The 13,365-nt window shown below is 34.5% G+C and overlaps 1 protein-coding gene and 1 long non-coding RNA gene across 4 annotated transcripts in view; one reads left to right on the top strand and one right to left on the bottom strand.

The window, feature by feature from the left end:
• Nucleotides 1–13,365, top strand: part of CSMD3 (CUB and Sushi multiple domains 3) — a 568,112-nt gene that overhangs the window by 176,277 nt on the left and 378,470 nt on the right. For all 3 annotated transcript variants that reach the window (XM_079302232.1, XM_079302231.1, XM_079302230.1), the window contains exon 5: nucleotides 6,908–7,115. In XM_079302232.1, the coding sequence (XP_079158358.1) occupies nucleotides 6,908–7,115 (208 nt within the window). The remainder of the gene's footprint in view (nucleotides 1–6,907; nucleotides 7,116–13,365) is intronic.
• LOC306800288 overlaps nucleotides 1–13,365 on the bottom strand; it is a 448,386-nt gene that overhangs the window by 57,091 nt on the left and 377,930 nt on the right. The window lies entirely within an intron of this gene.

Genomic DNA, 13,365 nt, shown 5'->3' with positions numbered 1-13,365 from the left:
TACTCCTGCCACACCTCACCTTTGTGACTCTGTATCAAAGAAGGTGACTGGGAAAGCAATTTATTCCATTTAACTTACATTCAAGCACTATTTAATCTCCTCACTTCCTTAGGTACAGATGCATAATTTGATTTTTTAATTTTTTGCTGGCCATCAAATCTGTATAAATTTAACTGATATAAGCATAAGATTGCAAAGTGAGAGATTTGAGGATGTGAATCATGTCAATTTATAGTCATCACTGGGTTTATTTGGAATTTAAAATCTGTGAATTTTACAAATCAATATAGAAAATAAGATTTCCATTTGTCCTCAATAATAGGTTTATGTCCCTCTACTCAAAAACTGGATGAACTTTATGTAAGTCAAAGATGAAAAATCTGCAAAGCTATCCTGAAATATTTTCAGTTGATAGATGTTTTGCAATATTTATATTTCAATTTCTGAATTCTGTAAGGTTATTCTTATGCATAAATTATGAGGAAAGGTTGAATTTTTTTCATTGCTTTAGATTGGTAAAAAGTCAACATATGAATGTTTCTCAGATATTATATATTTAAATATCTATTTTGCATTATATTTATAGTTTTTAGAATGTATCAGAATATCAAATAAAATAAACATTATATGGATTACACTACAGACACTGTTCTCTATACTGTACAGACCCATTCTTTTATCCTCTGACTCTGAACATGACATTACTGAGACTAAATCAAAGAGCTAGTTTTTATTTAGAGGAGCAATATCCTGCTAACCTAATGAGAAGGTCTTTGACCCAGGTCTACTGGGTTTTTGTGGCTGGTTACCAAAGCTTGAAGGTTTATTGAGGAATAGAGGATCAGGCTGAGTACACACAGAACAGACTGATGAGGGATTTTCTTGCTCTCTTTTTGATGAAGTGGGGTGACCAGAAACAGCTCTCAAGTGTCAATATGCAAGCAAATGGGGCATGGGAAGGCAAAAAAATTGCAACTTCACATGCAGTCAGAGATCAATGATATTATTAAAATCACAGAGCCATAGCAAAACTGTTGGCCCTGCTCAAGTTCTGCCATATGCATGTACAGACTCCAAGAAAAGTGATCAGGAAACAAAAGGAATGTCTCAGTTTTACAGACAGATATCTGCTGGGGAAGGCAGGAGCCTCCCTTGGATTGGAGAATGTAAACCCCCTCCCTCCAAATTACTATAATATTGAAATCATGGGGCTCTCAGTCAAAGATACGAAGATACGAATAACTGTTCTTTACTAGCATGTATAACAAGGCAAACAAAAATGGCAACAACTATGGAATTAATAACAAACTGAACCAGGGACTCCGTGGCAGCCTTCTCAGTGGAGACAGGAAAGGATGGAGGAGAGGCTTTGCTTTGCAAAGCCCCTGGGGCAGTCAGTCATGGTGCCTCCTTAGGACTCTGAGGAACATGGAATGATAGGAATGAGCTAAACATCTCAGGCTGGTGGACAGATGTATCAGAAACTCCATGGCTGTAGCTGGAACTGCTGGATGTCCCAGCAGGGCAGAGGGTGTGGGGCTAAAGGACAGAGAAACCCCAAGAGCGCCGAGAGAGCGGCAGGGATGGGGCAGCAATGGCCAGCTCCAAGCAGGGCAGGAGAGGTGGGTTCGGAATTCCTGGGAACATGAGCAGATGGGGATAGGTCCCTCTTTTAGTGGAGGCAGGTGTTAATAAGGTTCCACAGGGTCAATGGCTGGGTCTTTCAGTGGCTGCCTCTATGAAAACAGAGGCCTCCCCCTAAAGAAGATAGAAAGAAAGAAGAAGAAGAAGAAGAGAAGAAAGAAGAAGAAGAAGAAGAAGAGAAGAAAGAAAAGGAAGAAGAAGCAGAAGAAGAAGAAGAAGATCAGAAAAAAGAAGAAGAAGAAGAAGAAAGAAGAGAAGAAGAAGAAGGAAGAAGAGAAGAAAGAAGAAGAAGAAGAAGAAGAAGAAGAGAGAAGGAGAGAAGAAAAGAAGAAGACGAAAGAGAGGAAGAAGAAGAAGAAAAAGCAGAAAAAGAAGAAGGAGAAGGAGAAGTAGAGGCGAAGGGAGAAAGGAGGAAGGAGAATGGAGAAAGGAGAAGGAGAAGGAGAAGGAGAAGGAGAAGGGAGAAGAGGAGGAGAAGGAGAAGGAGACAGGAGAAGGAGAAGGAGGGAAAGGAGAAAGGAGAAGGAGAAGGAGAAGGAGAGGAAGGAGAAGGAGAAGGGAGAAGGAGAAGGAGAAGGAGAAGGGAGAAGGAGAAGGAGAGGAGAAGGAGAAGGAGAAGGAGAAGGAGCAGCCAACCCTTTGTTTTCTCAAGTACCAGCAGCCAGCATAGCCCTGCAACTCATGGGGAAAATTTCTATGGGTAAGACAGGAACAAAAGAAAAGAAACCTAACCCCCAACAAGGAGTAAATGTTTGTGCAAAGTAGGAAGCAGAGGGAACTGTCATTGCCTATGGAGATTCCTGTAGATATTTTTGTGTCTATGTAATCTATTACTGTGCTCATTAGCAAGTTTGACAATCAGATTATATTAGTACAGACTTTTAAAACTGAGTTTAACTTTTTAAGGTGCTTTTCACTTCAGCCTGTTCAAGATAGTTTCTATTCTGCTGACTGTAGCACAGCCAATGAGGAAACAGGGTAAGAGACTAAATTGAAGTTGAGTTTTGGTTTTTTTTGTGAAGGCAGCATAGGAAGTGCAGAAAATTTAACTGTTTAGTTCTATAAATGTCTAGATAGTTCTATAAATATCTACATAGATAAGATGATGAGATACATTGTGTACCAGATTAAAGCTTAATCTACCATGCAATCTCATTGAATTCTCAATGAAATCCACAAATTTGCATGTCCTATAAATCACTGATGACATTGCCTGTCTTTGATTACTCATTTTATTGAAATTTACAGTTCAATATTTATGTAACATCATTAAGAATAAAACAGAAAAATACAAGAATAAGCAGAAAATTAAATAAGTCATAAGTAGAGAAATATATTTTCAAACTTTATTATGAAAAATGAGCAGTGAATAGCAAACCAGGAAGTAGGAAAAAAAAAGATAAAATTGTATGAAATCAGATTTCACTGGAGATTATTTGAACATTTACACTTTTTTTTTTTTTTTAATGCACATTTACTCATAAGATTGTAAATGGAGAAGAGAGAGAAACTGCAGGTATCTATGAGCATAAATAGAAACAATCTATGCCCACAAAAAGAAAAACAAAAAACAAACCCCCAAAACATTACTTTCATAATCATCACTCATCATGATATCAGTGATACTCCCTCTGCACAAGAGCCCTTATGCATATTCAAACAGAGATCTTAATTTGAATTCATAATACCTTGAAAAGCTTTTTAAATCCAAGTCCCCTCTTGCATATCACTTTGAAAAATCTTTCCTTTTCAGCATATGGTTAAGATCAGAGAAATATGTTAAGAAAAATGACATCTTGGCAGTGAGTGTATTTTTTGCATTTATGCTTTCATATCACATTTACAAGATTGCTATTGGGTAAAATTTCCCAGTATATGACAAAATCAATTCAATTTGAAAGTATGGAGTATGAATTTTAAAAGTAGATTTTAAAATACATCAGTATTAACTGTGTATTTGTAATTGAACCATGTCAGATTCTATCAAGTCTTAACTGAAGTGTTGTCTTCTTACAATTTCTCTGGATGTTTTTCTTCATATTTGGTAACTGGAAATTAAAAGAATAGAGATGCACACAGTTCTTTCAAGGCATCTAGGTGCTTAACCACAGTTTAGCTACTACATTTTGATTGCAATGATTATAGTGTGTTGTGTGGGGGAACATGCAGCACACACATACAACCTAAACTACATCCTTAAACCCTCTTGGTAACCAACACACAGATAAATATGTTCTCATTAACTACTATTCTCCATCCTTTCACAAACAGATATTTTCCCATTTCATGGACTTCGTTCAGTCCTCCAGATGTTCAAAAATAGTCTGTGATTTGGGATCTGTTCATCAGAATGGGTGTGTATGGCTATGTCTGCAGATTTGATGATTGGGCACCAATACCAGCCAGACCCTGGTCACTGCCACACTGTCCTTGCTCCTCACAAAATTCAGTCTTCACTGGTTCATGTTATTCCTGCTGTTTTGCTCCCTGCAACATAAAACTTGGAGCATAATCCACATTTTCCCCAAGATTAAATGTCCTTGAGGCACACACTGGGTTTCCCCATCCTGCTGCTTTAGCTGCCAGGTATACTGTGGTCCTTGAGCAAAGACAGTCTCATGAGTGGGTTTGTCTTTTCCCATGGGAAAAGGGGCTAAAAAAAAAAAAAAAAGGGAAAAGACATTTAAATGTCTTTGAGGATTCCGACCTTGGTAGTTTGTTAAAGGCAATTCAGAAAGTTACAGAAAGGCAGGGAAAGAGATTATCGTGGATCTATACCAAAATCACAGCAAATTTATTTTTTCTCTCTTCCTTGTTCACATCTCCTTACTGGGCTTGTTGCACATTGATGAAGATCAGCCACAGTTACTTTTCCTAAATGTTCCTACTCCAGTTATTCTTTTGTTTGCAACATTTCATAGCTGACATCTAAGAAATTATACTGCTTCAATTGTGATGGAAATAAGCATGCTAAAAGCAGGTTGCACAAGATACAATTACTACATTTTCTTTTATTTGTCAGGGTCTTGTGCACTATGAAGTTAGTGGTAGAACTCCTGTCAACAGTGTTTGTCAATTTACTTGAAGATTAAATCTTTTTTTACACTGTCTTCACAACTTAAGACACCAAACATTTGCATAGGCATAATGTTTTTCAGTCTTCTCACAGATGGGAGATTTTTCCTATGGGGGTCTGATTGCAAGACTTGAACCAAGCAAATGATGTAGGTGGAGGAAAACAAGATCAGAGTACAGAATTCTGTTATTTATTGTTCTAATGCTTGCAGTACACTAAGATGATATCCACTGTGCTTTTTGTAATATATGTAACACTCAAATGTAGATAATATTAATTGTATTTGTAGCAAATTTGTTACATGAATCAGAATAAAAACCATGATGATTTGTTGGGACCATTTTGCTGATGGTAGCAAAATCACACTTTGGAAAAATCCCTAAACAGCTGTGGCTCGGAAAAAAGGGCACACTCAGTGACACTGAGTGACACTATATTTTTAAACAGTGCCACACTAATTTTTAAAGTTTTGATATACTATAACAATATTGTTAGCAAACAGTTTCTTATATTTCTAGGAACTAAGATATGTTTCTCTGTAATTCATTTGTTAAGATCAAAGCATGAGTTCTACAAGAGAGTAGAAAAGTTTGCTACTGTAAACTAGCAATTTTAAAATATTTTTTCTGAAAGTCTGTAATGCATGAAAACAATTTATTAATTTTTTTAGATATATATTTATTATTCCTTTCACAATATGGGGCCAGAACCTGTGATGTGATAAGTCTTCCTAGTTTTATTATATTTAGTGGATTCAAAGTGCTCTGGCTGATTAGTAAGAATAAATTTAAGATACATTTTTACTTTGGGGTTACTTTTTTTGTTGTTTTTGTTTGTTTAAGGTTTTTTTTAATCTGGCCATGGCATAATTTGGTAGAATTTTTAAGAGATAAAAGTTGGTATTTTAAACTCCTAAACTGCTGAAATTCACTATTTTTTTTGATTCTGTTGGAAGTGAGCAATTATATCAGAATTCTTTAAACTTTTTGTTCTGTGATCCTATACTCCTTAAAGCTGTTTTTTTTTCAATCCTTATCATTAATTTTTTATCAGTATTGACTGGGATTTCAGACTCTGGGGCAAGTTTTATTCATGTTAGCACTCTAATTGAGCAGAAGCAAATATGCTTCAAACATTTGGGTAATAAACTGAATAAGTAATGCAATATGATATATCCATTCAAGTTATTTGAAGGATATTTCCATTTTTTAAAGAAAAATCACTAAATTTCCAACTAATTTTATTACCTCACAGAAATAATTTTAGCATAAGATCCTCAAAAACAGTATTTGAGCTATTAGGCATATATATACTATTAATAAAGAAGATACAGAACATCAGTCATTTGAGAATTGTTTCATCTTAGAAAAAGGTCTTTTAGAACAGATGTTGTGAATATCCAATGTTTGCCTCATATATCCAGCATAAGATTACATGCTAAAAATTAGAGCAATTTTGGTTTCAGAGTCACCATTAAAAAAGGAAAAAATCAATTGATCAAACAGTTTCACAGTTATTCATATGACATGAAAAATCTTTTCCTGTGGTAGAATTGTAAATATATGATCTATTAAAACTCATTACTCTGATGTAAGCATCTTAAGTGTGAAAGCATCTTGCATGTGATATTAAGAAATCACTCGTGAATGGCTTTGGTTTGAAAACTGATCTCCTGTTGGAAAATGATTTCTCAAAAATAAATGTAATGACTAGATACTCTCTAAAATAAAATATGACAATACAATTAGTATATAATGGGTAGGATTCTCATGTTTCTTTTCTCAGTATAATGTGGCTGCTTCACACCACATATCAGACTTTATGGTAGGGGTTGTACTCAACTCGATCTTTAAAAAGAATTTTTGGTTAAACCAAAAGAGGGAATAGTGACATTTTTGCATGCTATTGTAAAGTGACTGAAACAATGCTAATCCAGATTTAAAATTATTGAAAAATAGTAGACTATTAAAATACATGCTGGCACAGGTATAATAATGCTTAAGTAATTGTTACTTGAAGCAATTACTTTTTTAACATTTTAATTTTGGAGCAGCATTCCTAGACAAACATGTTAAAAAGTCTTAAGCAATTGTTCACCTAAACAGTAATGATTTTCTATTCTCAGCAAGAAAGAACACATTTTTAAAAGACTATTTTAATTTGTTGCTTTTTTTTTTTTTTTAATAGCTGAGGATGCTTGTGGAGGAACGATGAGAGGATCAAGTGGAATCATCTCGAGCCCCAACTTTCCTAATGAATATCATAATAATGCTGATTGCACATGGACAATTGTGGCAGAGCCTGGTGATACTATCTCACTCATATTTACAGATTTCCAAATGGAAGAAAAATATGATTATTTGGAAATAGAAGGTTCTGAACCACCAACAATAGGGTAAGTCAAATATTGCAATTTGAATGTGATGAAAAAGAGAAAGATGATGAAATGTGACAGTACAACTTTTTGTTATTTTTCCTTTTGTGAATATGTAGTCTTGCTAAAAAAAAACCTTCACAGTAATAATTGTGACCATGACATAAATGTTAATATTCCAATGGCATCTATTAAATGGCTTTTTAATCTATTCTGGAGATGCAGCATCATGATGAAGGGGATTGTAGACTCATTTTCTTCATTGTCTATGTGTCTGACCATTTAACCATTATGTATATATTTAGAAACAGAATGGAATGGAATGGACTGTTGTACTGGGGTGGACTGGTGAAGCCTTCTGAGAGTATCATAATGTCAGAAAGTGAATAGCATGGAGACTTTCAGCACAGAGCTAGGGGCAACTAGCATTGGCCACACCTGTTGGTCATGGATTGTCTCTGGAGGAGTTTCTGTACAAAGAACTGTATGCATGATATCTAAATAGTGTGAGTATGGTTGGGGATACACTTAGCTAGAAACATCCATCTTGATCTGTGAGATAAAACACCCTGAGCTGAGTAGTCATAGTGCTTTTTGGCTCTGGTTTTACTCCAAGTACAGCATCTTTAAGGAGAGTTTATGACTGTTTGTTTGTTAACTTAACATTGGTAACAATATTTTTGCTAGTCTGACTTCTGCAATTCTTAATATCAGGGTAGATGTGTTATGTAGATGCTGTAACACAAGCATAAAAAATAAAATAGCAAATAGCCTCTTTCTTTGATCTTTCAAGATCAGATACACTTAAATGGGAAAAATAAATTACACATTCTGTGTTTTCTGCTCTGGTAGTTTTATGGTAACCCAGCATCACACTACTCAAGAAATATGTCAATGTGACAAATCCTTGTGTTTATTTTATTGGTTTAAATATGATGTTGATTCACAGAAAAGAAGTTGTATACAAACCCATAAATCACAGCTATGGTCTCCAGTAAAATCTTGATCTCTTAACATGCTCATGAAGCTTTATGGAGGTTCTGTATGACAGACAGAGGCATGTGAGCAACATGTGATAAAAATGGACGGCTAGATACATTAAAGTCAGAAGAGTCTTGTTTTCTTCATATCAGTATAAACCCCCTGCAAATGCAACATAGACCAAATAAAGCTATTTTGATGTTATAAGATCTAAAATTTGACAATTATATTGTTTTAAAAGCATCAGCTATGTCTCTATAAGTGTTGCTTATAATAATACATTTTTACTGCTTCAGGGTGTAATAAAAGTCTATACTCTAAGTCTAAGCTTTAGCAAATAGTGCTTTATAATCTGAGTTAATTTATACTGCCACCTACATAGTTAATTACCTGTATTAGAATATTACTTAATTGCCATTGAGTTTTGCATGATCTTAAACTGAAATCTTTTGAACTAGCTGACAGCTAAAATAAATTTCAAATAATAATTTATAATAATTAGTGAGGTAACACCAAAGACATACAGATGTTATGAATCACTTGAATAGCTAAATATGCATTTGATTTTTCTTGAATGTGTTTCATTTACGAGCTTCATTTTTTTGTTCTACAAATACAAGGCTGTATTCATATGATATAATAAGATTACTTATAGATGGAAATTCCCATTATCTGTTTATAAAACATACAAATTTACAATGCTAATTTAATAATTGCTCATGTAGAGGAACAGACTGAGAGCATATTATTTTTTTAGCTTGTCATTTATATTCCCTAAATTGGACTGATGTGTTCAATTATGGAAAAGTATCCCCCCATATGTTGGGAAAAACAGCTTTGAAAAGCTTAATTAACAGCAATTTGTTAATTAGAGTGGTTACACTATATATGGTCTTAGACTATAGCTAATCTAAACCTAAACCCAGGTTCTTTATCTTTCATTCAGAAAAAAACCTCACCTAATCTTCAAAATTGCTAAAAAATTACTGGTTGATGTGGATAATAAGAATTATTATAAAATAATTTCTTAGAAAATTTCTTGCTTTATATGACTATTACACCTATTGATTAAAAAAACCTAAAACTTTTCTTCTGCTCATCTGCTCAAAGTAAATAGGATCTAGTGAAATGTTCCTTTTTGTTTACCAAAAACCAGATTGTGCCAAAAAAATGCACAAGTTGACAGCTGTTCTTCCTCCATATTTGGAGAGTTTGGTTGTTAATTAGCATTTCCTGACTCTTAGTCCCATTTTACTAGCACTATAAAAGAACAAAATGATAAATGGAACCTTTAAGAAATATTAGTGAAGAATATACAAACTAGTGGTAATTAAAGTAAGGGTGAGCAGGCAGATAATAAATATTATGAAAAAGGTATTATCTGGGGTTGGGGTTTATTTTGGTGAGGAAAATACAGTTATCCATGTTAGATATGTATGTGGTCACTTTTATTGCCAGTTCAGTTACAATAAAAATTAGCCCTTAGGAGGCATTTAAAAATTAAGTGCACTGTTATGACAATTAACCTTCAATAGACACATGCATTAATAAAACAGATTCTCAATCAGATCTTTTTAACCAAGTGGTGATTTTATTTATCCAGTGCCTGAACAGGTTAGATTTATTTTCAGTAAATGTACTTGATTAAATAACACTCGTATCAAAGGCTACAGAGTAAAATGTCTGCCTGAGGTAAATGTGGCAGCACAGGAATAGAAAATCATACCTCAATAATACAAGTACCAATGAAAGCAATAATATGTTGAAGGAAAAAAAGCAAAACAGGCAAAACAAGAAACAGGTTCTTATAAGAAGAGATTAAAATAGGAGAAAAAAAAAAATCCCACCTCAGGGCCAGCATTTATTTTCTTGAAAAATCACTTCAAATTAGAAAGTGACAAGTATAATAGTCTCTTTTTCAGTAATGAAGACTGTTGAAACTGCTTCAGATAATTATTACCGTTTTCTCACTAATAAATAGTTTTTAAATCTGCGTTTAATGCTCAGAGGAAGGACTCAGAAAGGTAAGGTTTATGAGTAATATGATTTTAATAATTATGCTGCAAGCCTCAGATGAGAAAGTTTTTAATCTGATCAGAGTTACATTTAAATTTAAATAATAGTAGCAATATTGATGCTGCTTATCATAGGAAAAATAATTTCAGAAGAATGTTGTGGTTGTAGCCAAATAGCAAGAAAATTTTATTCAATTAATAGAGCAAATAAAGTGCAGTCAAAAAACCCTCCTGTAATTATGAGAGTATTTGTTTACTGATAGTGGATAGAATTAATTTTTATTGGACATAATTGCCAACCCCCCCCCCCCCACCAAAAAAACCAAAAAAAAAAAACAAAACAAAAAAACAACCAACCAAAAAAAACCCAAAGAAAAAACCCTCAAACAAATAAACAAAAACTAAGTCACTGCAAAAAGAAGCCAAGTTTTGTAGTAAAAATCCTTTTCTTCTAAAACAGGGAACAGAAAGTAACATAGATAATACTTAACTGTGGAAGAGGATGAGCGGAAAATCAGGAATAGGAGGAATACCAATGCTAAAAATATTGTCTGGTTTGAGCCTTTGATAATCCATCCATTGTTAGTTATCGTTTTTATCTTTTTCTGAAGGACTGAGAACAAAAATGAAGTTCTTTGCTTTCTTGGAAGCAAAAGCTTTCCATAGAAACCAGGTATTTCTGTCCTTTTCTGTTTGCTTCTGTGATTCAATTTTTTGCTTGGTGATTCAGCATTTCACCTGTGGCATTTCTTTGAGGTCGTTTGGAACCCTCCAGGAAGAACAATGCATTCTGTAATGTGCAGGGTTCAGGCACAATGCTAGTGTTTAGGAGGGGGATTTGTTGCAGTGACTGTGGAGGTTAATGACATGTTTTTCATTGTTCTATTGTGTGATTCTATCTGGCAATCATCATCTGAAAAGGAATTTGAAACTGGCTTTGGTACTCTCAAAATTATCACTGAAACATGAGAAATATTTAAATCTAAGTGAGGAATAAGATATCAAGTCATGTGTTTAACCATAGAGGAAGAGGATTCTCTTATGTTATTTTGCACTTTTTGTTCTTGTATGTTTCTGAAGAAGTGGAAGTTCCTTCCATAGTGAATACTGTGTTTGGATGGGTTTTCTGCATTTGTTTCTCTGGTTGTAGTTCAAAGTGCAGTCACAAACGTGCCTCAAACTCTGCAGGCAGAATAGACAGACATAAACATGAGTTACATGATAAAAATCTGTCATTTATGGGTAGAGACAGTGAAGTCTGTGTTTCTTATAAGAGTTACTTTGTAGCATTTAGATTCATTGCTTAGTAAAAGGAGAATGTGACCTCTAGAAATTGTCATATCAGTAAAAATACAAATCAACCACAGGTGTAAATCAAGAGTTTATTCCTGAAATTCCATATGTAATGTATGTGTCCACATAACCAGGTTGTAAGGGAACAAGACAGAATGACAAAAGCAGGATAGCTCAGCATGGAAGGAACTCAGGAGCTGACTTGTCCAATCTACTGCTCAAAGCAGACCCAGCTGTCAGGAGAGGCAAGGTTGTTCAGGCCTTTATCCAAACATGGGGTCTAAGCAACCTATGTGGACAAAGTTCTGTATTCTTGACTGTTCTCATGGAGGGAAAAGCTTTTCCATTTCTTCCTAATTTATAAATCATTGTTCTCAGTCAGAATTAACACACAATATTTTATTATTACCAATTATCTGTTTGAGGTCCAAACATTTGCTGTGTTCTTTCTTCCTTATGGCTAGGCAGTGGTATCACCTTTCTTCAGAGCTGTATCCTAGCTCATGAGCTGAAGATCTTTCTTCTTCAGACTCAAGTTGTCCTATTCATCTTACATATGTACATGATTTATCCTGTCTTCCTCAAGAATACTAAATGCTAAAGCTTATCTGGCACATGTAATTTATAACTATATAATGGAGACAAGCCTCAATGAGAAGATTATCTGTTAAATTTCAGGATGTACTTGCATCAGACAGGGAGTCAGATGCAGCCACAGAATCCTCTTGGCTCATTGTGGTACAAATGAACACTTTACATGGCCACTGTGATGCTGCTTTTGAAAAAATAAATGTTCCCACTTCTATTTCTGACTCGGCCCCTACCTTGTGTTGGCTCAGGCATTTACCCAGTCACAAGGAGCTGCACCAGGAAGGGATATGAGTAAAAACCAAGCTTTTTTTTTACTTCCTGTGTTAGTGAGCAGGAAAGAAACACAAGAGCTGAAGAGAGCAGCAAGGCACATAGGGAGGGGAATATTGTTTCTTCAAGGAATAGAACAACTTTATTGCCAAAATAAAGCCTGATCTGTTGTCTTCCCAGGTGCTCTTATGTTGACTAACAGTAGCTATGTAAAGATCTACAATTTTTTACCCTTTTACATTAAGTAAACTGAAAGACAGAAACTTCACAGAGTTATTTGATTTCCTTAATATTTTTTTATACTGTATCCTTAATTTCATGCATTCTCATGAAGGTATGAATTATTTTATTTTGATAAATGTACCCAATGTCAGGAAGACAATATTTGGTTGTTGTTGCAAAAAGTGGTTAAAAGCACTTCTTTTGAGGAAACTTTTCTGAAGGTTGCCGTTATTTCTTCCCTTTCCTATGTTCAGAAGTACTGCAAAAGAAAACATTTGTAAGCCTTTTCTGAAATTGCTTGTTTTCATTATTCTGATAGCACTTTTTAATATGCATTAAGTTATTCTCATCTGGAATCAAACAGATATTCACCAGCAGTCATCAAATGAACAGTTGTACATTGGATAAGCTTTTCATGCATATTTTTCTCAACAGTGATAGGATTATATTATTTCACAAAGTCTTGTCAACATTTAGAAACAAACTGAAAAACAGTTCTCTGGAATCTAGATATGCAACAACAGTATTCTGGTTTTCCCACATTCCTCTTAAAGATTTACTGACTGCTGCTTTTGTGCTTCCATGGGCCACCTGAATCCTCCTTTGATGAAACAGCCCAGAGTGCTTCCAGTGTGGCTTATTTGTAACTCTGCTTTGTAGAAACTTTAGCTGAACTTTGTAGAAAATTTAGCTGAATAATATAGTAAACCTGGGGGATTTTTGTTAAAGAATGATTAAACACTGTAACAAAAAGAAACAAATGTAGCAAAAAAAAAAAATTAGAAGTCTCTTACAGCAGATTTGGGGAATAAAATAGAGGTAGGAAGATACCTTGATGATTTTATAGGGAGCACTTTCAGTGTGCTTACTCCAGCAGAATACTGCACTTGTTTTGATGT

Source organism: Erithacus rubecula (assembly GCF_903797595.1).
Source record: "Erithacus rubecula genome assembly, chromosome: 3".
NCBI classification, from domain to species: Eukaryota; Metazoa; Chordata; class Aves; order Passeriformes; family Muscicapidae; genus Erithacus; species Erithacus rubecula.
Note: the sequence above shows the minus strand (reverse complement) of the source record. Positions and strands in the feature narration are given on the sequence as shown.